Here is a 24,277-nt window from a genome sequence, read left to right as displayed (position 1 = left end):
GAGTACACAATTGCTACAACAAAAACCAATTTGTGCAGCTTTTACACTTCTGTACAGAGGCAGTATTACTTTCCCATCACTATTCACTTCGTTCCAGAAATCACTTTAACATTTTAATAGCTTCACATGCATGATAAGTTAAAAGTAGCGTCTCCTATATTTCAGACTAATGTCTTAGAAAACTTAAATTCGCATTTATCTCCAGCTTTATCAATGTCAAAGTGTCACGGAAGGGAGGTGGGGAAGGGGAGATTAACATAAAGAGCTTAGAAAGCCGCAACACGAGGAACAGCTTTAAGGAGAAACACGCCTGAGCCAGATGAACGGTATCAGCAGTGAGAGCAGCAAGTGGATAACAAGGCAGAGAGAGAAAAAGCAGCTCTCTGCACCTCGCCTCCTCCACCCTGCAGCGCATGAAGGCTGGCTGCTGCTCCGGGGCTCGCACGGCCCCGCAGGACGGCGGGAACACGCCACCACCGCGCCGGGAAGGGCACGACTTCAGGAGGAAGAGGCGCCTGGGGCCCGGAGAGGAACCATCTCCCCCCGAGGCACGGCCCCTACCTCTGTCCTCCGTGGTGCCCATGGCGCGGCGCCTCAGGCAACAACGGGCCCGGGAGATTTAAACATCCCCTCGCGGCGTCCTGCGCGCTGATTGGGCAACTGCGCCGGAAGGGGCGGGGCTGTCCTGCCGGGGAGAGTTTGCTTCCGCCATCCGCCGCCGGTCGCCATGGAAACGGGGAGGGGGCGGGAGAAAACAGCCTGTGTCTCAAAGCCACGCCGCAGCGTGGGTCACGTAATGTTGCCCGCTTCCTGTCATGTGATGGTTCCCCCTCCCGGGTAGGCCCCTCCCCGCCCTCCGGGATCGCCTCAGTAGCGTCGCGAAGGGCTCGCCCGGAGCCGCTTCACCACAGCCCGGTCCCCGTGGGCCGAGCTCCCCCGGGCAGCACCGGGGTGCAGCTGGGCAGTGTGTCAGCTGTGGATGACGGCTGCTGGCCTAAAATGGCGGCGGTGGTGTTGGAGGTTTGCCCGGCGTGGTTCCGCCTTCGTCACCTAAAGGAGGCGGCTCACGGTTCCCCAAGCAGGGTTAGCTGGCAGAGGGCTGGCCTCCGGCGGGAGGGCGGAGCGGGAATGTTCTAGCACTTGACCTTGCGGGCCGACCCCGGGGTGTGTGCCGGAAATGGTGTTTATGTCAACGGGGTAGGGAGTGCGTGCTAAACTGGAGGGCGGGATAGGTTAGATTGGCGGGTAACGTGATGGCTTTTGTGAGGGATAACAGTGTTGGAACCTTTATGAAGAGTAAGACTTAAAACGGTTTGTTTAGTGAAGATTACTGATTAATTAGCTGCTAGTGAAGAGGGTTTTGGAGACACGATGGTGAAAAGTGAATCTTCTTCCTTACAGAGCAACAAACAGTATTCCATGATCTTTAGGAATTCTGGAATTTCCATGTAATATCAAGTTACACAAAACTAGAAAAAAAAATGGTGCCTCTTATCCTTGAACTCCTGGAGCAGCTGAGATCCCGGTTATTACTGTAACAACAATGCTGGCAGCAAGTAAACATCAGCCGTGATGTTTGCTCTAACAGCCTGCAGACACAGTTTGTGGATACATAATCCAAATGCACACACAATGCTTGTTAAACGAGCTTTTGTGCATATAAGCAAACACACATCAGTACTATCGAAATTCATACAAGAACATGGGTTTCAGTTTCACAGATAATGCAGCTCTGCAAAGCTGTGTTGATTTGCTTCACATATGTTGGCTCAAAGTAAGAAAAGAACACGCGAAAACATTGATGTTAAAAGGGCGGAACACAAAAATGCGGAAGTTTTATCTCAGGAAATAAAAGGAGTTACTTGCAGTTTAAATGTGTGCTGGTGAGACTGAGGGGTTTGTTCAGTCTTTTCAGTTCTTCAAAGCCTTAGCAATGGTAAACCCAGAAACAGGAAGCACTAACTTATGCACAAACAATATAAATCAAGCTGTGTTAAGCTCAGTGTAACAGGCAAGAGCAAGAGAAGATCAACTTGCTGTTTTCACAGCCTTTGCAAAAACCTTTCTCAGACTCATCAGAAGAAGGAGATTGATTGGGTCTCTTCATATAGAGCATTAAAAGGAGTATTTTGGGAGGAAAAAATCTTTAACAAGCTGTATTAAATCAGTAACCCCATACTGAAAACCCTGAGGAGGATCCTCTATGAGAAACTTGCAGGGATTGTATTAACAAACCTGGTCAGATTGAAGTGCTACTAAAACAACAGATTAATAATAAGAAAAGGTGACTGATGGAGGTGCTATTCCAGATTGCTGAGGGGGGAACCGCTGTGGCGACTCATAAACAAACATAATCTTGACTGAGGTGTTATTTTTGAGGAAGAGACCATAGAAACATGTAGTAATAGGCTTTGAAACGCTGGCAACAATCCAAAGGAAAAAAAAAGAGGGGGTTGGAATCAGTAGGAAATAATACACAACAGATCAAAACCATCTTTGTGCCTTCTCTATGTGAATCTGCGTGGGGCCCAGCTCAGGAATACTGTGCATTTCTTGTCAATAGAAAATGGACAATCAGAAGTGTAGAATTGCTTTTAAAGCACAAAGAATTACACAGATTGCAGCTTTGGTTTATGAAGGAGGTGACTTAGAAGATGCTCATGTCTGTAAAAGGGTATAAACAAACATGGTTATTACCATTTCTAATAGCTCATTCTGTGCCCTTTGTTCTCACCAGGCAGTGTGTGGAAAGTGAAAGGAAATGTTGTTCAGGTAGCATACAATTAAACTGCAAAACACATTGTCATGGTATTTTAGAAGCTATGAGCATAAATAGAACAAAAATGGGAAGAAATGGCCATCACATACGTTATTTTTGTCTCAGAAAAGCCTTAAAGCTGAGATTGCTGGGAGGTGGGAGGATATAAACAGAGAGTGATGTTACGGCATTTCCTCTTCCTTATGTTGTTTGCATTTGCATTCACCACTGCTTGAAACAGGTGGTGTGGCAATATGGCTGCCTGGATTTGTGCTTCCAGCTTCACCTTTCCTGTTGCGTGCTTAAAGCCTCGTGTAGCAGCAGGTTTAGGTTACTCCTCACACCAGCAAAGCAGGGCAATGCAGCACCCACTGCAGGTATTTGATGGTTACTATAACTATGCTTTCTAAACAGCCCTGGCCTTCTGTGACCTTTGCATTGCTGAACTGGCCCTGTGGTGGAATTTGGAAGGACAGTAGTAGCAACTGTTTCCAATCGTGTATTTATAAACAGCAGTAGATAACAGTTTGAAAGCACTGGTGAAAGTAGCATTTAACAGTCTGTCTGCTATTGTGACTGTGTCCAACAGTTGTGATCATCAGGGTTTGCACATCTCAACTCCTTTGGTCTCTGCAGTACCCCAGGGCAGGTTGTGCCTCAACGTACCCTTGCTGCGAGTACCAGTTACTAGTCTAAACGTGGTACCTCCGCCTGAGCCCGGCTTTCACCAGTGGGCGCACTCGCAGGCGCTCTCCATGCACCATTCACCAGTGTGTGTGTGTGAGGTGCTGCGCTCGGGGGACGTGGCTGCAAGCAGCCGGGTGCTCTCACAGCGCTGCCCGCCAGCCCCCTGACGTGCGGCAGTGCGGAGCTCGGCGGCTGTGCGGACAGACCGAGAGACACCGGGCCGGGAACGGGAAGCCCCGCTCTCCTCAGGCCGACCACGGAGGAGGCCTCAGCCGGCGGGCAAGGGTGGGCGCCGCTAGGCCGCGGCCTGGGGCTCAGCCAGCAACTCTGCGCAAGCGCAGCCGCTCGCGCCCTGCTTCGCGCGGGCGGGGCGCTGCGGGCAGTGACGACACTGAGGCCCCGCCCTAAAAGGGGGCGGTAACTTCCGGCCGGGGGCACAGCAGCCGGTCAGGAGGCAGAGCCGCGGTCGCGCCCACGCAGATGTGGGCGGGGCCTAGGTGCAGCTCGGGCCGTTACATAACGCGAGGGGCGGGCTTTGCGCGTGCGTCACCGCCGGCTCCCAGCAGCCCCCGCGGCACCCCTATATAACCGGCATCCGGGCGGCCGCGCGCCCCACAGTCAGTGGCCCCCACCGTCCGCGGCGGAGCCTGCGCTACCTTTCTCTACCCCTCTTTAAGTGACCGGGATCGTCTCGCCCACCGCCACCATCGCTATGCCAGGGTATTCCAGCGACAGGGATAGAGGGTGAGTCCGGGGGCCCGGCTGGCGCTAGCGCCGCCAGCGTCCGGACTCTTCAGACCGACCGTGGGGTTGTGGTGGTTGTTTTTCAGCACCTAAAATGGCGGCGAGTCGTGGGGCTTGGGCCCTGGAGCCCTTCTCCTCAACTTCTGCTATGTGGGGCTTGGTGTGGGGAAGCCGGGGAAGGGGAACTGCCTTCAGGAGCTCTCAGCAGCGGCGAGGGCGGTCACCGCCCGTGCAGTGGGGGACGGGGCTGGGTCCGTCCGCCTCGGTGCAGCCCCCGCTTGCGTTTGACTGCTTAAAGAGGGGCGGGGATGGGGTTTTATTTCGTGGGAGAAAGGGACTCGTTCCCTACTCCCCCGGGACGTACCCCCAGGAGCGGATGGCTCCCGCAGAGCTTGGTTCTCTCCTCTCCCCCGTCGGGGGTGGGCTGGGAGTGGCATGCTGGTGGAGGTTTGTGGGTCAGTGGGTTGGCCGGGCGCTTCGTCGATGCCGAAGCGTTGGGGAGCTCTCGGTAGGGCGGTTCCCTCTTCGTCCCTTCCCCCTCACAAGGGACGGCGGCTCTAGCTGCTGCTGGCAGAAGCCGGCCGGCTCCCGCTTTGTGTTGTGTAAGCGGATGTTAATGGCCGGCCCCGCCATGCGGTGACTGAGGGGAAATCAAAATGCCGGCTGCTGCTGCTGCCTTTGTTCCTCCTCCTCCTCCCCCCGCCCAGCTCAGGCTCTAAAATGGCAGCGGCTGGAAAATGTGGCGTAGACAGAAATGAGAGACAAAGGAAACAGCGCTGGCAGGAAGCAGCGGCCACTCTGGGAGCGCTGTGTTGTGCGGGGAGGATCGCTCTCAGCGCCCGGCCAAAACTGGGAAGCAGCCGGGGCGGGGGAGGGAGCCCTACGCCCGGATCTAGTTTAGCGGTCCGTGGTGCGAGGCTTGGCGTCGCTTCGAGCTGTGCCTGAGGGCGGCTAGTGGAAGACTGTCGAGATAAGCCTTTTCAGAGCGGAGGGACCAAACCTAAAGCGGTCACGTAAAATGCATGGCTTTCTAAAACCTTATTTAGAAAAGCCTGTTTTATAAGATACAAGAAAGCGGTTTATGGGAAAGTTATGCCAAGGTTTCATAACCTCTGCTGCTCACTTTCTGCAGGCTGATATACAATGGGAGTGTCTCTTGGGTGGGAAACCATTTTGATCATGGGGCAATACAAAGGTGTTAATGCCTTACTTTGTTGTAATTTGCTAAGAGCAAATTCCAGCAGTTCCAAAGGCATGTAACCTTAGCTTCTGCATGTTACCTGTAGCTCGGTGGATTGTGGCATCTGCAACTTGAGTATGGTTTTTGAAGTTTCTGTATCCTGTAGGTGGGGTTTATACACTTGAATTGCGAAGTTACAGGGTGGATCCTCAAACATAGTGATTCAGTTATGTAAGAGAAGGACCAAAATGTTTCTTTGGGATTCTATGTTACCATTGTCTTCTCTAGGTTTGGAGCCCCACGTTTCGGAGGAAGTAGAGGTGGACCTCTCTCTGGGAAGAAATTTGGAAACCCTGGGGAAAAACTCACAAAAAAGAAATGGAATTTAGATGAACTGCCCAAATTTGAGAAGAACTTTTATCAAGAGCATCCTGATGTAGTTAGACGTACTGTGGTATGTACCCTGTTTAACTCCTGCAAAAGTAAATAGATAAGTGCAAACATGCTGAGGGTCATGGGGCCCAGCACACATGGATGGGGTAACTTAGAAGGGTAGCTTTGGTATCAGAGTTTATTTCTAATAATGGGGGGGTTTGTGTCTTACAGCAAGAAGTTGAACAGTACAGAGCAAGCAAAGAAGTCACAGTCAGGGGCCATAACTGTCCAAAACCAATCATTAATTTCTATGAAGCTAACTTCCCTGGTAAGTGAAGACTTGGCACATTGGCTCTTCTCCCAGGCTTGAGTAAGACAAAGTCCAAGTTAATAAGTTTCAATTTTCTCTTCCAGCAAATGTTATGGAGGTAATTCAGAGGCAGAACTTCACTGAACCAACTGCCATTCAAGCACAAGGTTGGCCTGTTGCATTGAGTGGATTGGATATGGTCGGAGTGGCACAGACTGGATCAGGGAAAACGCTGTCTGTAAGTTGTGATTGTAGCCTGGAATATGGCTAGATTTCAGCAGCTGAAAGAACTGCCTGGCTTGGTGCAGGCTGAGTGCTTCTGAGTAGAGGTTATAATGAGGTTTTTCTTTCTTCCAAACAGTACTTACTGCCTGCCATTGTGCATATAAATCACCAGCCATTCCTGGAGCGAGGAGATGGACCTATTGTGAGTATTCCTTAAATGAAAGGGGATCTTAATTTCTAAATTGTTTTGTTTTACAGTCCAATTGTCCATGCTCCCAAGAGTGCATGGCTCTGTTGTGTTTCTCTCTGAATAAAGTGGCTCCATGTTTTGGTAGTGTTTGAAGAACATTCTGTAAGCTCTGATTGGATTGTACAGAGCAGGGCTTGATGTCCTATTTTGGACATTGCTATACCATGAAAGCCAGTGGCTTTTGGTTCTCTTACTGCACAGCATAGGTCTGCGTTAGGTTTAGTTTAACTTAGTTTGCTGGTTTGGGTGACTTAAACTCAATTTTAGTCATTCTGGCACTTAAGATTAGTGTCAGACTAGAAGCTTCAAATAAGTATTGAAATAAAAGCTGGGCGTTTTTATTTCTAGTGTCTTGTGCTGGCACCAACTCGTGAACTGGCTCAGCAAGTGCAGCAGGTAGCTGCTGAATACAGCAGAGCATGCCGCTTGAAGTCTACATGTATTTATGGAGGTGCTCCAAAGGGACCACAAATTCGTGACTTGGAAAGAGGTATGGATGAGCCTTGATGCATCTCTGTGTGAGGCTGAAATGAAAACTACTTGAGCTGACTCGATTGCTTGGTTTTTAGGTGTGGAAATATGCATTGCAACACCTGGAAGACTTATAGACTTCTTAGAAGCTGGAAAGACCAATCTCAGGAGGTGTACTTACCTTGTCCTTGATGAAGCTGACAGGATGCTTGACATGGGATTTGAACCTCAGATCAGAAAAATCGTGGATCAGATAAGAGTGAGTATAAATGGTTCATTCATTTCTCACTGCTGCGGACACAAATGCCACAGTGCTCATCAAAGCAAGGACTGTGCAATTAGCTTTCAGGCTTGACTGGGTCAATATTTTTTGGTTGGGGATTTGACTGTCTATTGATGTTGTACTGACGTAATCTCCTCCTGCAGCCTGACAGGCAGACTCTGATGTGGAGTGCCACATGGCCAAAGGAGGTACGGCAGCTGGCTGAAGACTTCTTGAAAGAATATGTACACATCAACATTGGTGCATTAGAACTTAGTGCAAACCACAACATTCTTCAGATTGTGGATGTGTGTCACGATGTAGAGAAAGATGACAAGTAAGTCAGTGGAGGCAAAGCATTTGGTGGTGGTTTTACTTGGTTTAGTTTATGAATTACAAAATGAATTTGATTGGATGGAATTTTGACAGCAGTCTGAGACCGCTAAAAGTAGTAAAAAAATACGGGACTCCTAAAACGGTGTGCTACAAATCAATCCTAGCTCTTACCAGCATCTCTTTCCAACAGGCTTATTCGTTTGATGGAAGAAATAATGAGTGAGAAGGAAAACAAAACAATTGTCTTTGTGGAAACCAAAAGACGGTGTGATGATCTTACCAGGAAAATGAGGAGAGATGGGTGAGTAACAGCTGGAACTTGAGAGCCACCACAGTGTCTGCTCTTGATTCTTCATGGGCAACCACTTCACAGTGGTGTCAGAACTGTCAAATACAGTGACACCATGTAACCTTGTCTTTTGCCTAATAAAACTACTAGAGGAATGGGTTTGTGTCAATAAAGTTCTTACTTGCAGGTGGCCAGCAATGGGTATTCATGGTGATAAAAGTCAGCAGGAGCGGGACTGGGTTCTAAATGGTGAGTGCTTCAGCAGTTTCTGTAAGCATGTGTGATCTGTGTTACATTGTGAAGAAACTGAGTAGCTCATGTTGTTTGTGTTACAGAATTCAAACATGGAAAGGCACCAATCCTGATTGCTACAGATGTTGCATCCAGAGGTCTAGGTTAGTACAACTCGTAATGCCAGTTGCCCAAAGCTATTTAAAGAAAGTCTATTGCTTTCTTTAACCTCTGCATTTTTCTAAGTTTTCTTCACATAAAGGTGCAGTCTTTGTGGCAAGGCCTAGGCATGACAATCGGAGGACTCGAGGGGGATGGAGGACTAGTGGAAGTGATCGGCTGGCTGCTTCCAGTCAAATAGAGAGGTGAAAGCTGAGAGCATTGTGTGCCAGTAATCTTCAAAAGGCAAAGACCATCCTTTAAAGTACTACCCCATAAACTGTTCTCTCATGAAATAAGCAGTTTCATTCACAGTTCACTTTGCCCTGGTATTTCTCTTCTCTCCATGCTTTGCATGATTTGCCATGGTGCAGTACTGTTAGTTTTGTGCATAGTGTCTGCTGTGATCTGTGGGTCTTTGAATTTCAGTGAGTTTGCTGAAATGTCGAAGAAAATAATTTCAAACTTCAATGAAAATTTTTTTTCAACCATGAAATGGAGAGAGCAGCTTTAAAATGCACTAAAGCCTTGTACAAATTGGTGAGTACTGGCACATGAAATCTGAGAAAAAGCCCACCTCTCACTTTAGCAAGTGGGGCAGGAAAGCGAAGGCTTTTCAAATGCCTTCCAAAGTTGGAGTTCCTCCACCTATACATAGTCGTCATGTCGAGACCTGCCAGAGAGAGACACATTCTCAAGTGAACCCTGGCTTCTTGGCAGCGCTTGCCTAGACGAGACACAGTGCATAAAAACAACTTGGTGACTTTGGGGGGACAGGTATGTTTTTCTTGCAGCTGCGGTTCAAAGGTCTTGGCAAGACGAGCAGTGTGGCCCCTTTTTTTTGAGCTTCTAATGAGTGTGTATGTGAAGGACCTTGTATGTTTTTACTCTAAGGTCCTCAAATGAGCACATGAAGAGGCTGCTGTGAGCTTTAGTGGCCCTACTGCAAGAAGCATTCAGATGTCACTTGATGATTTGTAAAGGGGACTCTTGAGTTGGGAATGACAAGCAAATGCATACTCCTTATGGTAAGGTTTTGGATCACAGGGTGGGTGATAAGCCGGGAACAGACGGAGTGTGCATAACTTTCTCTTCCACAATACTCATGCAGAAATGGATGACTCTAACACTGTTCTTTGCAGCCATTATTTCCTTTAAAGTACAATTGTCTAATGTTTATCTTCGATTTGGCTGTTGTGGTGTGCAAAACCTCGTACCTTGCCTTTTGCCACACTGCAACACTTTACAGATGTGGAAGATGTGAAATTTGTCATCAATTATGACTACCCTAACTCCTCAGAGGACTATATCCACCGAATTGGACGAACTGCCCGCAGTACCAAAACAGGCACAGCATACACATTCTTTACTCCTAACAATATTAAGCAAGTAAATGACCTCATCTCTGTGCTTCGGGAGGCTAATCAAGCCATCAACCCCAAATTGCTTCAGCTCATTGAAGACAGAGGTTCAGGTAAGTACTGTTCTTGACCACAGTGCATAGCTTTTTCTCTCAGAACACAGTGGAAGCTTAAATTCCACATGCAGCCTCTCCAAAATGGATATGAAAGGTGGTTTAGCTACCAGTTATGGTGACCTGAAAAGGTATTTATTAACACCAGTAACAAAACCCAACAGTCCCCTCAATGGAATGCTCCCCATGTCTTGTGGCACACTTGTGGTTAATGCTGGCCAGTGATGCACTTCCTGCGCTGAAACAGAATGCAAAATAGGGCTTGGTTTTGTGGCCTTCTCTTGACAGCAGGGGAAGGTGGATGTAAGTGTCCTCTTGGCAAGACGAACGTGACTTTTTGCCTTGATGCCACTTGTGTTACAGGGGAGAGTAGATGACTCTCCTTGTAGGTTAGACTTGAAACTTTCGTCTAACTAAGACTCCAGTTAGCAACAGGAAAGAATAGATTTGCCTTGTTGGGTTAGGGAGAGAATTTTCTCTTATTAGGTGAGCTCATGTGGTGGTAGGTAAAATGCAGCCTTTATGATACATAACTATGTCTTGTCTTTTTTAATAGGTCGTTCCCGAGGTGATCGACGTGACAGATATTCTGCGGGCAAAAGGGGTGGATTTAGTAGTTTTAGAGAGAGGGAGAACTTTGAGAGAACCTATGGTGCTCTAGGCAAGAGAGACTTTGGAGCAAAAACCCAAAACGGGGCCTACAGTGCCCAGAGTTTCAGTAATGGAACTCCTTTTGGGAATGGCTTTGCAGCTGCAGGCATGCAGGCCAGCTTCAGGGCCGGGAACCCTGCAGGAGCTTACCAGAATGGCTATGACCAGCAGTATGGGAGTAACATTGCAAATATGCACAATGGCATGAACCAGCAGCAGTACGCGTACCCCGCCACTGGTGCTGCTCCGATGATAGGTTACCCGATGCCCACAAGTTATTCTCAATAACTTAGTGTATTTAAATGTCTCAGATTTTTTTTGTTTTTTCATAATTGCTCTTTATATTGTGTGTTATCAGAACAGGATAGTTATTTAAGAAATGGGAAATGCAGAAATGACTGCAGTGCAGCAGTAATTATGGTGCACTTTTTCGCTATTTAAGTTGAATATTTCTCTACATTCCTGAAACAATTTTTAGTTTTTTGTACTAGAAAATGCAGACAGTGTTTTCCAAATCAATGTACAGTGATTTGAAATACAGTACCAGAAGGCAGTGCATGGCCTTCCAATAAAGATATTTGAAGACCGAATTTTCTTTCAGATGGCAATTTTCTCAACATGTGCACAACTTTACATTAATGGAATGTCAAATGTTTTTATATGAAAATCTAGAAAGGTTTCTCAACTGTGTCTGATTAAAACATTTAAGCTTATACAAAAACCAGCCTTGCCTTGATTGGGCTAGATTGCTTAGCACGGCAGGCTCTGCTCTGATGGGGAAGACAACTAAAGCTGGCTTCTAAGTATCCCTTGGAAACAGCAGCGCTCTTCTTCATCTCGCTAGCGTAGGGCCAGTTCTTGGAGAAGACCCACTGGAGTAATGGTATAGTTAAAAGTCTCTGCTGTGGTGTTGCTGATGAGCTGCTACAAGCGTAGGAAGCTATTGCAGCACCGTTAACTGTCGCCTTCACATGAGCATATGTGCAGACTAGGCTTGAGTGTGATGTATCTACAGCTGTCGGGCCTTGTGAGTTAGCATGCAGGCTTACTATGAGCTTCAGAGAAATGGGAAGATCTTAGTATTAAAATTTCAAATTAAACCTAAAACTGGTATTGAGCAGTGATTTCTTTATGGAAGTGGGGGGAAGGGAAATGGGTTGTTGATCCGTGGACATCCTGTGTGGAGTTAACCAAGACTTGGAGTACATGCAAACGACTGTAACCTTGAAGCAACAGCATTTCCTTGACAAGGAGCATAACTGGAACAGCACTTGATCCTGGGGTTAAAGTAGGTGATGCTTCCAAGTATAGCGTATTAGAATTCCGGTTAATACTGACTTGATTCCTTCCTCTCACTTGTTTATCAGTTTCAAGTTTAACAATGCCTATCTAGAGCTTACTGCAAGAATCAAGGCTAGATTCTATCTGGGTTATTTTGACCTCAAGTCAGATGACTTCTGTGCTTAGGTCTTTGGTGGCTCGTGCTGTTCTTAACTGCTGTCTACTCTCAATTACATATTTCTGTCCTCTCTGTGAAGTACCATCAGCTGATAGTACTTGTGTGAGCATTCACTGGTGTTATGAGAACTTCACCTTAGAGGCCTGAAATCCTGCAGCTCTGGAGTCCAAAAGGTGCAGTTGGCCATGGGGAAGGTATTTTTAATTGGCATTGCAGCATTATTCCCAGTGTGGAAGATGGGGAAGTAGATGGTAATTTATCTTTTAACTTTGACATGTTAACTGTAGTGTTTCCAGGTTGAGTTACTTGAAACAATGCATTGAAAACTTAGTTCTAAAAACTTGAGTATAAAGGGGTTTTAGTGTAAAAAGGGTTTATGTAGAAAACATTTAGCTTGTGAATTAAGACAGTGGAGGTCTTTAACAGTGAAGGAAAGAGAACAAATGGCCTTTCGCAATAGCCTCTTTCTCCCTTACATGGGGAATGGCACCAACCGGGTTTGTTAAAGTGAACCCCAGGCAGATGCTTGTGAGTTAAAACTGGTTGAAAATGCTTTGGAAGCTTAATTGGGAGGTCAAGGGAGAAGATTTATCTTGAGGTTTCTCCAGGTTGTAGATTGTTGTTGCACTTTAGTGTAATTATATGGCCAAATCTGTTACCTGTAAAACCTGGAGTGATTTTAAACTTGAACTCCGAAGTTGTTTCTAGGAACGGGATGCGTGGGACAGTGCTGTTGCTCAGGTCATTAACCGAGTAAGGCACAGCCCTGAGCTTCGCACGGGCCCAAGTTTAGAGGGTTTTTTTGCCATGGGGTGTTTCTATCCGTCGCCTGAGGGAGGTGTTCCCTGAGGGGAAAGGGTCTTGCTCAGTGTAAGGCGCGTGCTCCTCAATATCTGCACATGAAATGGTGACGAACGAGCTCTACCGAACAGCTTGGACAAGACTCTCTTGGCAGATCCGAGCTCATGGCAAATCTGCCTTAGAAATGAACTCGTACCAAGGAGCAGCAGCTCCTCCAGCTGACCCAGTGCCTTAGTAAGGCAGGCGTGGGTCTCAGTTCCCGCTGCCCCTCCGGGCTGGAGCCGGGGCCGTGCAGCGCTGAACTCCCGCTGGGATCATCCCACCTCACGGATTTGTACCAATTCTCTCTCGCAGGATGGTTCCTCTCCAGCTCCACCTCCCGGCACCGCCGCGGTGAAGCACGGACGGAAATTTCCACTGCTGCTGTGGGCGGTACCGCTGTACCGAGCTGACCTCAGCTCCTCTCGGAGACCCTTTACGGTGCTTCAGCCCCTCCAAAGCACCATGGAGCCGTCCCCGTGAGCTGTGCACGGGCTTTGCCCCAGCAGCGTCCCTGTGCCGCCGCCGTGGGGGGGTAGGGTCCACTCCTAACACTGCACACCACAGAGTGGTGCCGGCGAGCTCCGGGCGGCCGTATCCGACAGCGGGGTGCCAGGCGCTGCCTCCCGGACGGGAGCAGCGTGTGGACTCCGGGGGCTGCCGCCCTCCCGAACCGTATCAGTGCGCATGCGCAGCCGCCGGGGCCTCGCTCTGCTTCCTGCGCGCGCGGACCGTTGCGCATGCGTAGTGCTCGCGCCGCCATGAGGCAGGAGGCGGGAAGAGAAGATGGCGCTGAGCTGCCGCTGTGGCGGGCGGTTCTGCGGCCGCTCTCCCTGGGGCAGGGCCGTGCTCAGGCGGCGGCCGCCCGGCGTGGGCGTCGCGGGGCGGGTGGAGGCCGCGTCCTCGGAGCGGCCCTACACTGTGGCCGCAAGTAGCGGCGGCGGCCATGAGGTGAATGGGGAGGAGCTGCTGGAGGTGTGCTGGCGGCGGCACTTCCTGCGGGGCGGCGCGGAGCCGCGGCCGGCTGTGTCATGGCGCGATTACCTCAGCGGCTGTCACCTGGGCTTCGGACCGCTGGGTGTGGCGCTGCGCGGAAACCTCGTGTCCCAGTGGTGGGACTCGGCGCTGCCCTTCCGCGAGCAGGTGCTGGCGGTGGATGCCCCGCTGCATGGCCCCTCTGTCGCTGCCGCTCCGCAGGGCCTGCGGCTGCTGCGCTCTGAGGCGCTGCACGAAGCCCTCCAGGGCAGGGGCTGTAGCCAGGAGCAGGGCGGTCCGTCGCTGGAAGAAGTGCTGGGGGCCGCGGGGATGCTCCGTGAGAGTCTGCTCCCCGGTAGGTACTTTATCCGTCACCGCACGCGTGGTTCTTGCAGAGAGCGAAGCAGCTGTGTTTAAGGAGAGTTTACAGTTGTGTCAGTGCGCTGAGCATGGTTCTTTCCAAGGACCTCAGCGGTGTGAATGCCGGGGTGCACATCGGGTGCTTTCCCTTGTAATTAGGGAAAAAGGCACGTTAAAATCACAGTTGTGAAAGTACCCCGAGGAATTGGGCTGCAGACTGCTCAGTTCACCTCAGCAAAACGACCATGAGCAGTGTGTGCTGTGTGCGCTACATTCACTCTTAGTAGAGTTAAAAAATAAACGCTTTTCCTGTGGCTGCTGAACTTGGTGGTTTGTCTTTTGACAGGTGCCTTGGCACAATATGCTAGCTGCTTAGAGCTGGTGAACAGAAGACTGCCTTATGGCCTTGCTCAAACTGGAGTGTGCTTTCACTCTGTTCCAGAGAGCGAACAACACAACAAAAACCTTGTAAGGTAGAGTATGAGAGATTAATCCTTTTCCAGCCTTAAACCAACTATTTTGTACTTGTTTCACTCTTGAATTATTTTTGAATGCTGTTTCTTGCTTTTTCCCCTGTTATTTTTGAAGGAGTTAACTTGCTGACCTTGCTATTGTTTAAAGAATAGGCGAAAGGACCACGTCTTTGCTTGCATGGTTTAGTTCTCCCAGAACTACAGGACAGTGGCTGGATTACTGGTTACGTCAGAGGCTTCAATGGTGGAGAAAGGTAACAGTAGCAGGGGGAATCTTGGTTGGCTCCTTCTTATCTTAAAGAGGGAGAGAATAAACATAAATAGCCTGCTCAGTGTAATATTGCTAGCCTGGTTTTGTGTCTGACGTACATGTATTTCTTGTGAGAAACTGCAAAACTGCTTAAGTTGACGACAAACCTGTGAAGTAGTTTGTAACTTGACTTGCAGAAAGGCAAATGTTTTGTGTCTGTAAGTGATTTGAGATCAAGATGCTGTGAAACAGCAGAGAGATTTGGCAGTGATCACCTCTTCTGTCTTTTCAGTTTGCTGTAGCCCCATCTAACTTCAGCAGCAGCGACTTTCAGGATGAAAAAGGAAGAAAAGGATTTAATTTACATTACAGATTTCCTTGGGGGACAGAAACAATAGAAACATTGAAAAACCTTGGAGATACTGAACTGTTACAGATGTATCCAGGAGATAGTTCAAAATTACTTGTAAGCTTTATTCTATTAAAAATCGTTTCTGATAAAGATGACTGTGTGAGAGAAATGGTTTCTTTGCTGGTCCAGTGGCTTAGCATGTAACAGCAGTGCAGTTGATACTCTGCCTGTCTCTCCTGGTTTTGCAGTCTATTTCTATGCAGAAGTGGTTACATAGGGATTTCTTAATCTGGGGACACATCCTTGTGGTCACTCAGAAGTAACCTACAAACCTCCAAAAGAGAATGTGGTTTTAAGTGCATTTGCCATAGATTTAAATTTACAATCAGAGCAGCAGGACAAGGACATAATCCCATCCTGCTCCATCTCCTGCTTCCCCTGGTGTTACAATCTTACCTGGTTGCTGTTACACCTTTAAGATGGCTGGTAACTTTAAACCATTTCTGAGTGTATTTTACATGTAGCAAAGGTGCTCAAGCTCAGTGCCTCCATAGACATTAAAGCAAGCAAAAGGTTTTTTTGGACAGGCTTTGAGGTATTGCTTTGCGGGTTTTTTCTCTTCAGGGTCGAGATGGAAGGAAGAATGTTATTCCCCATGTTCTGTCTGTGAGTGGAAACCTGGACCGAGGAGTGTTAGCGTATCTCTTTGATTCCCTACAGCTAGCTGAGAATCCTTTAACAAAAAAGAAAATTGCACAGAGAAAGGTAACTTTCTATAGAAAGTATAAGGAAAGGTTAAGTACAAACCCCACAGATGGTGTAGTAAATTCAAGGACTGGAATACAAGGATACTTCCCTTTTCCACATCACATCTTGCCTTCCCAAATAGGCACAGTCAGAACACTTCTTACTGTCAGCAATAAGCTGGCCCCATGGGACTGCCTCTGCCGTCTTTCTCACCCACATAAGCGACTTTTCTCTCATTCTGAGGTCACCTTTCCTGTTTTATGTTTTCCTCCGATGAGTACACAGGCCCTTATCATGCATTGGATGGTGGTAAGAGGAATTGGAATGATGCTGCTGTGGTCGGAAAGAAGAGTTTATCTCTTCCAGCATCATTTGAAGGTTGCTGAGAAGAGCAGAAAAGTGGGTGGCAGGTGGTAGTGGGGCATTCCCCTGAGGACCATCACTTTTCCTACTTTTGCTCAGGTTTTCTGGCTTTCACACAGCCAGAAATCAGTCTGATCTGTTAGGCTGGATGATAACTGTCTACTGAGCTTTCTGATCGTTGCCTTCATTAAAGATGACTGAGCTCTGCTAAGAAAGCTTCATGTCTTTTCCATGGCTCAGACAAAATGGAGTAGTTTCTGCCATGCTCATCTAGCTGGCCTGTGTGCTACTTTAGATGTAACATACAGCATGCTTCCAATCAGGATTTCGTGCTGTGACAAAATTCAGGCATGTTTAGAACCTTAATTTCAGTGAAAAAATAGTACTATTTCCTCATATAGAATGTCACACTAAACACACGTAGTAATCTGTTGCTTTTTGTAATATTATTAGGTACTTAAGCTTCATCCTTGTTTAGCACCTTTGAAAGTGGCCTTGGATGTAGGAAAAGGTCCAACAACAGAGCTGAGACAGGTACGTTGTAAGAAAGTATTTTAATTCTGAACACTGACTCTCCACGTTAACATTCTGTTACCATTCAGACACTGTTTACACTGGGGAAAATCATGCTGCTGCTTTGGTTCATGAAGGTTTGTGGTTGTACAGGTTTCACAGAGCAGGTTGTGAGTTGTAGCTGGAGGAGTAATGCAGACAGTGGGTAGCAGATGCCTTCCTTACATTGACACGCTGCTTTTACTACTGTTAGAGAGTTGATGCTTCTTCCATGCAAAATTAAGGAAAATAAATAACACAATCCCTCTCAGCTTCCTGATCTTTCAGGATTATCTTAACATGCGGGTCACATCTTCAGAAGGGATTTTTAAAGGTCTTTATTTCAGTCAGTCATTAAACTGGTCCCCACAGAAGGGAGGGACCTTGCACTGGCATGTTTTCAGATAGAAACAGAGATGTATTTGCTGGGCTGCTTTCTGATTTGATGAGGTTATTTTAGCCAGAGAATTAACATCAGTTGGGAATGCTAATACCTCACATACTAGAGCTTTAATGGGAGTTTCAAGCCCTCAAATCTGTCTTTTTTTTTTTTTAACTCCTGTTTTTCAATAAACACAGGTTTGTCAAGGATTGTTCAATGAACTGTCAGAAAACAGAATTTCTGTATGGCCGGGCTACCTTGAAACCGTGCAGGTATCTCTGGAACAGCTTTATACAAAGTAAGGAGAAACAGTCTTTTGTAAATTAAACTATGAAGGCGACAGATGACTTTCTGTGGACTAGAGAAAATAAGCCTGTTTTCAGTAAGAAGTCATCGAGTGCAGTAACTGAGTGGCTGAAGGCATGTATCCAAACCATGAACCTGGAATCAATGAGTTTTATTACAGAAAGCAATGTCAGTTCATTTTAGAAATTAAGTATAAGCCTTCACGTGGTGTTGTCATTTCCTGGAACTGTGAAATGCCCTTTAGAGAATCTCCTGTTGAAAATAAACTTATTGACATGAGTTACAAGCTCGAGAAGTGTTTCCCACCCTCAACCCCCATTTTTGCGTCTGAGCTGGTTCTGCATTTCATTCTTGAGTACTATTTCAAATAACACCATGTGTCTAGTCTTCCAAGTAATTCTTCCAAGTCTGGAACCATTAATATATGTGATGGAATTACTTGTGGAGATAAATCTGCTGTTCCATTTCAGGGCATCATATGTGATTTGTTGATCAGGAATTAACTTTGAGCATATTGATGAATATTTTATGCTGAGAGAAAATAAATACAACTATTTGTTCATGTGCAGTAGTCTTCAAAGTAAGTCAGAAAGATATATTCTGGTTTTACAAAAATACTGTTGTAGTAGGTCACTAAATAACAGTCTTTTTATGTACTGAAGTAAATAATTTAAAGAACCATAGTCAGGAAAGCAAGGAAGGGCAACAGGAGACTGGTGTCTTCATCCTGGACTTCGTGCAGTATTGCGGGAATAAATATTTACAGATGATGGTCATTTGTACATAACTTATCTGAATTTCTCATACACCAGAAGCAGTAACAGGAGTGCTCTTTTCTCTGCAGGTATGACGAGATGAGTGTTCTCTTCATGATCTTGATAACTGATGCCACTCTAGAGAACGGAGTGGTCCAGCTGAGAAGCAGAGATACAACCATGAAGGAAATGATGCATATTTCTAGGCTGACGGACTTTTTAACTAAGTATGTAACATCAGCCAAAAATGTGTGAATTTAAATGTGTTGAATAAAAGGAATTTCTTAAACATCTGTGCCTAAACTGGCTTCTGCAGTGTCATGGACCTGTAAAACTTGGCAGAACGTCTCTTTTCTATCAACTCCAGACCATCTGGGTCTTCCAGGTTACCTGGAGAAGAGACAAACTTGTCCCTCATTAGCAGGGCTAACTGTATTCTATGTCATGTCTCCAATTTTACTATCTCATTGAAAATACTCCACCTAAAAATCTTTAATTCACATGTTGGTTGTGGTCAGTTCAGTTATGGTCTCTGCTGGAAAATGGTGTTTTATAAAAAAGACCTCCAAATCCTGAATGTTTCAATAACATCAGTAAGTATCTTTGTAATGTCTATTTGTAGGGGTGTATTTTAATCACGTGGCATCAGTTCCTCAGCATTTAAGCTACTTCACCTTGCCCTTAATAAACATCAAAATCAGAAATACATTATCAAGATTAAGAGAGGAAATAGAAATAGATTGTAAGCAGTTTTTGACAAGCACTTTTTTGTGGACAAAAATGTCTGTACCTAGAAAATGGTGGAAAAAGATTAATCTGTGATCATATTTATCTGTGCTGAAGGTTGTAGTTAGATACGAGGGTTTGCATAGATATGAAGTTATTCTGATCAGTAATTTCCAATGCGTGTATAGCTGAAGTCACTTTAATAAAGTGCTTTAAGGTGTATGCAACAATGCATATGGCCCCTGGTGGTCATTAATGCCATGAAACAAAAGAACTTGCCTTAAAAGTTTCTTCTATTGACACGATGCTCATTTAACTATAAATGGGTTATTTGTAACAATGCCAGATATAAAGCAAGATTAGCATCGTATGGATCTGTGCCTTACTGAACTCATGGAGTTCGATGTTAATGGCTATAGGACAACATGAAAACAACCGGGAAACATCCATGAAACAGCCTCTTGCAGGATGCAGAATTTGTTTTGGAATTAGCTGTCCCAAAAAATTAATTTTAGCATCCTTTTCCTACTCTGAGAGCTGAAGTAACCTTGAACTGAGAAATTGCCATCCTTGCTGCTAGGTAACAGCAGGTAGAGGCCACATATGGATGTTCTAGTGTGTGCCTAAGAGGCCAACACACTTGGGATATATATAGATACATATATTAAATACTTAACTAGAGCCTTTTGATTATCTTACATTTTTATACAATCCCATTTCTACTGCAGGAAGGTTCTTAAATGTACAGACCCTCGGTCTGGGTGAACACTTCATATCATTTATTCCTTTCTGGTTATTCATTAGATGCATATAATGCCAGACCATATCTTGTGTCCAGCAGGATCGTACGTGACAGTGATTGCATTGTGTTGGTTTGGGTTTATGGTGTTATTTGGGCAATAAGCTACTGTTTGTCTAATGGGACTGTTATTTGGCTCTTTGTTAATTCCAGTTTTTATCTATTTGTTTTCTGCTTGTTCTTTTAAGTTGAAGTCCTTAGAGGTGATGACTTTGGGGTGGTTGGTAAAGAGCAAGCTATATTGTCTGTGCCAAATGATTAGGCCAGGGAACTAGTATCTCAACACTATCTCTCTCTGTGTAGACTTGGTGATACTTATCGCACCCAGGGACTGAAAGATTATTTTGAAATACACAGTTAAGTTAATCACAAAAGAGATCTTACCTTATACTCAGTCTCTGCTGAAGACCCTTGAATAGACGGTGGCACACACCCTCTTGTCAGCTAAAAGGCAGAATAACAGAATTCTTAATGGCTTTTTTTTGGTACAGATACACAGCAGAAGAATTAATATTCATCCCATCAGCAGCTTGGTCACTACTAACATCCCCTGCATGGTTTCATAATGGGCTGCTGAATTTTTACTATTAGGATGGTGATAAGCTTTTTATTTGGGGTTTGCTTTTTTAACCCCTTCAGAAGAATTCTCAGTTACTTTTAATTTGTCCATAGGAAGTAAGCAATTCCAGTATTGTGACTGCTGCTGGGTAAACCCTGCCTCCCCCCAGCAAGGCACCAGTATTATAGCTTGAGGTATTCACCTTTTTCATCTTCTCTTCTTATAACAGAAAAGTTGATGTATTCTTCTTCTGGTTTAACAGGCACTGGATTAGAGAGGATGAACAGCAGTTAACTTGAGACCAACCAGACTTTGTTTTTTTAAATAATCTTGAAATAAAGCAGTGAGATTCTGTACTGAGTGTAAATCTGCCATAATTTCTGCAGTGTTCATGGGCCTTATCAGAGTTCCGGTCACTGTCCTTGCAGGCTATGCTGATGGGTATCTTGCATGAGCAGCTGCACTCAGCTAGCACAGCAGAGCAGCTGGAGTTCTACCTATCGACTCATGAACAGGAAGGCAGATTTCTTTGGTGAGAATGATTCCCTTTCTGATACTTAGAAGCAGGAAGCACGATACCTTTCCTGTTTGTTGGGGGTTCTTTTTCCCTTGAAAATACTGACATTCACACAGAACTCAAATGTAGAAAACTGTAAGTTAATACCATTGTGGTTTTCATGTAATGTCTTCATTATTGTGTAAATTCTGCAACTGAAGTAGTACAGTCTCTTAACATTGGCCAGTTGCTTTGTTGTCTGGCATTACATCATTTCAGTTTGAACTAACTCTGACTCATGTCAAAGTTAATAAACACGGAATGGAGAACTATTGTGCACTGAGCAATTATGAACAGAATGCAGGAGACGCATTTTGCTAGAACTTGCATACAGGCCACTGTTGTCTCTTAGTAAATGGGCATTGCACCTCTGATCTACTTACTGTCTTTAAGTTTGCTTTTCCTCTGTAATGGCTATTTGAACCCTCACCATGAGTTGCCAAATGCAATTCTTCATTTTACTTCTGTTTACAGTAGAATTTTACATAAAACTTCGGTTTGTTCAAGCAGTTGTGGTTTTGGCTGCATGGCTGACACACGGGAAGTGCCAAATACGTATCCTGTGTGACTTCAAATTATGCCTCTGCCAGGCAGGGTCAGCAGCAGAATTATCTCACTCCCTGAGTGGTAATAGGTGTCTCCTTCCACTGCTTTTGCAGTATCTGAAGAAATTTGCCCATACTAGCTACAAATAGCATAACAGCATTCTTAACCAAACTCCAACAATTAAGTTTCATGACCGCTTGAGGAGTGACATGAACTTACCAATCTCTGAGTATATGACCTCATCTTCAGGCTCTTCTACATTTGGTGTTGAAGTAAAGCCAGTTGAGGGTCTCGTACACTTAAATTTTTCTGCAAATTGGAGAAGAAAAACAAACACATGCCTATATATGTATATCAGAGTTTCTCAGAAGGAAATAAACAGCCCCATGATATTATTTCATTTCTTTACTAAGAACAATGAGGTCAATTCCTTCCAGTGAATTTATGAGTTTATGTGTATTAAATTAGATGTTGTTTTGCTTCCCCCATCCCATACTTGCCATCTAAAACATTGCTCAGAGGTTTTGCCTTATCAGTGTCTTGTTACATTGCCTGTGCTGGTTAAGACAACATCCTAAAATACCAAGAGCTTAACTCCACTTGTAACATGATGTTTACACACTAAAATGTATTGATAGCATAAATGAGCACCTCTGGAAAATGAACCAGACATTTAAATAACTCACTTGCTTTATATGAAGGAATTACGAAAAATGGAATTGCCAGAGCAAGTCCTATTGTGAATAGTAGCAGGATCAGGCCAAGAGAAATTATCAGGGGCTGAGAAAGTCTTCTCTCTTCTGCCAAAAAAGAAAGAAATAAAAAGGTATTTATGCTTTCATATTCTAAGTACTTTCTGTAAATTAAAATCAACACTTTCCATTTCTTTCAGCTTTTGGATTAACTGTGGTTAATCCTCAGGAAAGTTCCAAGTGCACACTGCCACAGCAGAAGGAAAAGGCCTTGCTAGGGCCAGTGGACTCTTTCGTAAGACCAGAGAGAAAATGAAACTGGACTCTCCCCAAGGTGGGCCAGCAGTTTCTTGTAAAGGTGAATCTTTTACAGTCATCCGTAATGGTCACTTCAACTTCTGCTGCTTATCTCAGCTGCATGGAATTCTGTCTTTTTGCATTCACTTTAAAAACTTCTTTTTAATGGTAAAAAAATGTATTTTGAACATTAAATTGCTGGAACAAAATTTCTGGCTATAAACTTGCAGAGTTACAACATCGAGTTTTGTGTGGCCCCTGTTTACCAACAGTGGCAAACGGTTTCAACACGGGCTTACCTGCTAATGTGAAGTTGAAACCGTTGCTGTATTTTGCATTTCTGCGAAAACCATTTTCAGCTCTGCATTTATAGGTTCCAAAGTCACTAGAGGAATTGATGAATAGAACAATCTCAGCTGCTTCCTTCTGCATCATCACGTGGGAAGAGATGCTTTGTGTTCCTTTGAAGAATATGTACGTGATAGGAAGAGAGCCGTTCTCTGAGAGACAAGACAGGGTCACATTCTGGCCTTTCTTTGCTTGAGAAGTGGGTGAGCTCAGCACTGGTTTGGAAATGGGCTCTGTAAAAAGAAAACTGAAAAGACTGCATCATTGAGTACAGGACAAGCTCCAAAGCAAGGCTTGGAGTTAAGCAGCAACATTGGCAAATGAGTATGAAGGATGGGGGTCTTGGTGAGCCAGATGGGAATAGCACTGCCAACTCCTACAACAGTAAGAGCGATCTACAGTAAAGTTCAGCTCCACAATCAAGGCAGGCACATGTTGCAGTCTAAAACAGTACCTGCTGCAAGCAAATTCCTGACTCCTGCTGCTGCAGATCCATGCCTCTGTGCCCCTAAAATGAAATGTGCTGAGAAGGAATACAGCAAGACATACCTAGAAGGGTGAAACTGAGACTGTTGCTGTATTTTCCGCCACTGGTGTTGTTATTCTCAGCTTTGCATTTGTATTCACCCAGATCACTGGCAGAGTTGATAGTCAAGTTAAACAAACTGGGGGTCAGGTCTGGCCTATTTAAGGTGGATACCTTCTGATTACGTTTAAACAATGTGTATCTGACAGGTGGAGATCCAGAATCTGAGTTGCAGGAGAGGGTCACTTTCTGGTTCATCACTACATTCAAAGTCCCCTGAACAGGTTCCAGCCTGGGATTGGACAGCATCTCTGGAAAGAAGAAACTCCTGAGTGAGTTCACTACACAATTCATCCAAGAAACACAGATTTTTCCCCAAATATGTTGAAGACCACTCTATACTAATTTCTGTTGAAACAGGGGGTTATACGGTCTTTTTCATCTTCTGGTCGCAGGCAACACAGCTTTGTGTGTTTCAAAACCAATACAGAGCTTCAAACGCCTGATGACTCATAGAAATAATGACAAGTGCATGTCTTCATGCAAGAGAGAGCATACACATACAAAGCCAACAGATGTATCCAGATGAAACAACAAAAACACTTTCGAACTACAGAAGGAATTAAAATAATACAAGTATAAAAGAGAAATATAAATTTTATGGGATGTTAGTTGTAGGAGAAAGTAACCCTATGGGGTAGTTGAGAGGTAGCATGTGAACCTGCAAGTAAAAGCAGTATTTTATATGTGGCTGCATCAGGCAGAATTAACGTTGTGTGAGTAGATTGAACTTTGGATAGTAGCAGCAAGAGCCTTGACAGTCTATCAAATTAGTTTGCTTTTATGATATTATACAAATAAATTTGTAATAAAACCTTGTATTTTCATTACAAAATAGTAATAAACAAGTCATGAATGAGATAAATTATGACATTGCTAGAGGGGAAAAATATGTTTTAATTTTACATGAAGGTTTTGGACATTTTAAAATCCCTTCCTCTCTGCATTTTTT

General features: G+C 45.2%; 4 protein-coding genes across 16 annotated transcripts in view; 3 read left to right on the top strand and 1 right to left on the bottom strand.

Annotated features, from left to right (window-relative positions):
- The first annotated feature begins 4,047 nt into the window (after window positions 1–4,047).
- Window positions 4,048–11,509, top strand: DDX5 (DEAD-box helicase 5). Of its 2 annotated transcripts, none has more exons than XM_080629226.1 (13): window positions 4,048–4,189; window positions 5,658–5,823; window positions 5,976–6,072; window positions 6,159–6,292; window positions 6,416–6,481; window positions 6,878–7,019; window positions 7,099–7,259; window positions 7,427–7,599; window positions 7,789–7,899; window positions 8,075–8,136; window positions 8,223–8,282; window positions 9,527–9,751; window positions 10,308–11,509. In XM_080629226.1, exons 1-13 carry the CDS (start codon window positions 4,158–4,160, stop codon window positions 10,688–10,690), a joined length of 1,812 nt encoding a protein of 603 aa, XP_080485352.1. In that variant the 5' UTR covers window positions 4,048–4,157; the 3' UTR covers window positions 10,691–11,509. The 2 variants fall into 2 exon arrangements, with proteins under 2 accessions (XP_080485352.1, XP_080485353.1); XM_080629227.1 differs by having other exon boundaries at window positions 4,091–4,165.
- Window positions 11,510–11,601: 92 nt separating this feature from the next.
- Window positions 11,602–23,247, top strand: POLG2 (DNA polymerase gamma 2, accessory subunit). 10 transcript variants are annotated; one of them, XM_080629235.1, is made up of 11 exons: window positions 11,602–14,031; window positions 14,383–14,509; window positions 14,658–14,763; window positions 15,052–15,225; window positions 15,736–15,876; window positions 16,675–16,755; window positions 17,353–17,453; window positions 18,306–18,443; window positions 20,729–20,832; window positions 22,295–22,452; window positions 22,765–23,247. In XM_080629235.1, the coding sequence occupies exons 1-9, from the start codon at window positions 13,488–13,490 to the stop codon at window positions 20,736–20,738; spliced, it is 1,422 nt and encodes a 473-aa protein (XP_080485361.1). In that variant the 5' UTR covers window positions 11,602–13,487; the 3' UTR covers window positions 20,739–20,832; window positions 22,295–22,452; window positions 22,765–23,247. The 10 variants fall into 10 exon arrangements, with proteins under 10 accessions (XP_080485361.1, XP_080485360.1, XP_080485359.1 ...); XM_080629234.1 differs by having other exon boundaries at window positions 20,729–20,952; XM_080629233.1 differs by lacking the exon at window positions 20,729–20,832 and having other exon boundaries at window positions 22,295–22,428.
- On the bottom strand, window positions 20,337–24,197 carry MILR1 (mast cell immunoglobulin like receptor 1). The gene is made up of 5 exons (XM_080629238.1): window positions 23,289–24,197; window positions 22,691–22,972; window positions 22,089–22,202; window positions 21,622–21,711; window positions 20,337–20,565 (listed from the first exon to the last, which is right to left on the bottom strand). Exons 1-5 carry the CDS (start codon window positions 23,617–23,619, stop codon window positions 20,483–20,485), a joined length of 900 nt encoding a protein of 299 aa, XP_080485364.1. The 5' UTR covers window positions 23,620–24,197; the 3' UTR covers window positions 20,337–20,482.
- PECAM1 (platelet and endothelial cell adhesion molecule 1) overlaps window positions 23,474–24,277 on the top strand; it is a 37,882-nt gene continuing 37,078 nt past the window's right edge. For all 3 annotated transcript variants that reach the window (XR_013957993.1, XM_080629225.1, XM_080629224.1), the window contains exon 1: window positions 23,474–23,597. The gene's annotated coding sequence lies outside the window, so the exon portion shown is untranslated. The remainder of the gene's footprint in view (window positions 23,598–24,277) is intronic.

The sequence above is a fragment of the Psittacula echo genome (assembly GCF_963264785.1).
Source record: "Psittacula echo genome assembly, chromosome: 14".
Classification (NCBI taxonomy): Eukaryota; Metazoa; Chordata; class Aves; order Psittaciformes; family Psittacidae; genus Psittacula; species Psittacula echo.
Note: the sequence above shows the minus strand (reverse complement) of the source record. Positions and strands in the feature narration are given on the sequence as shown.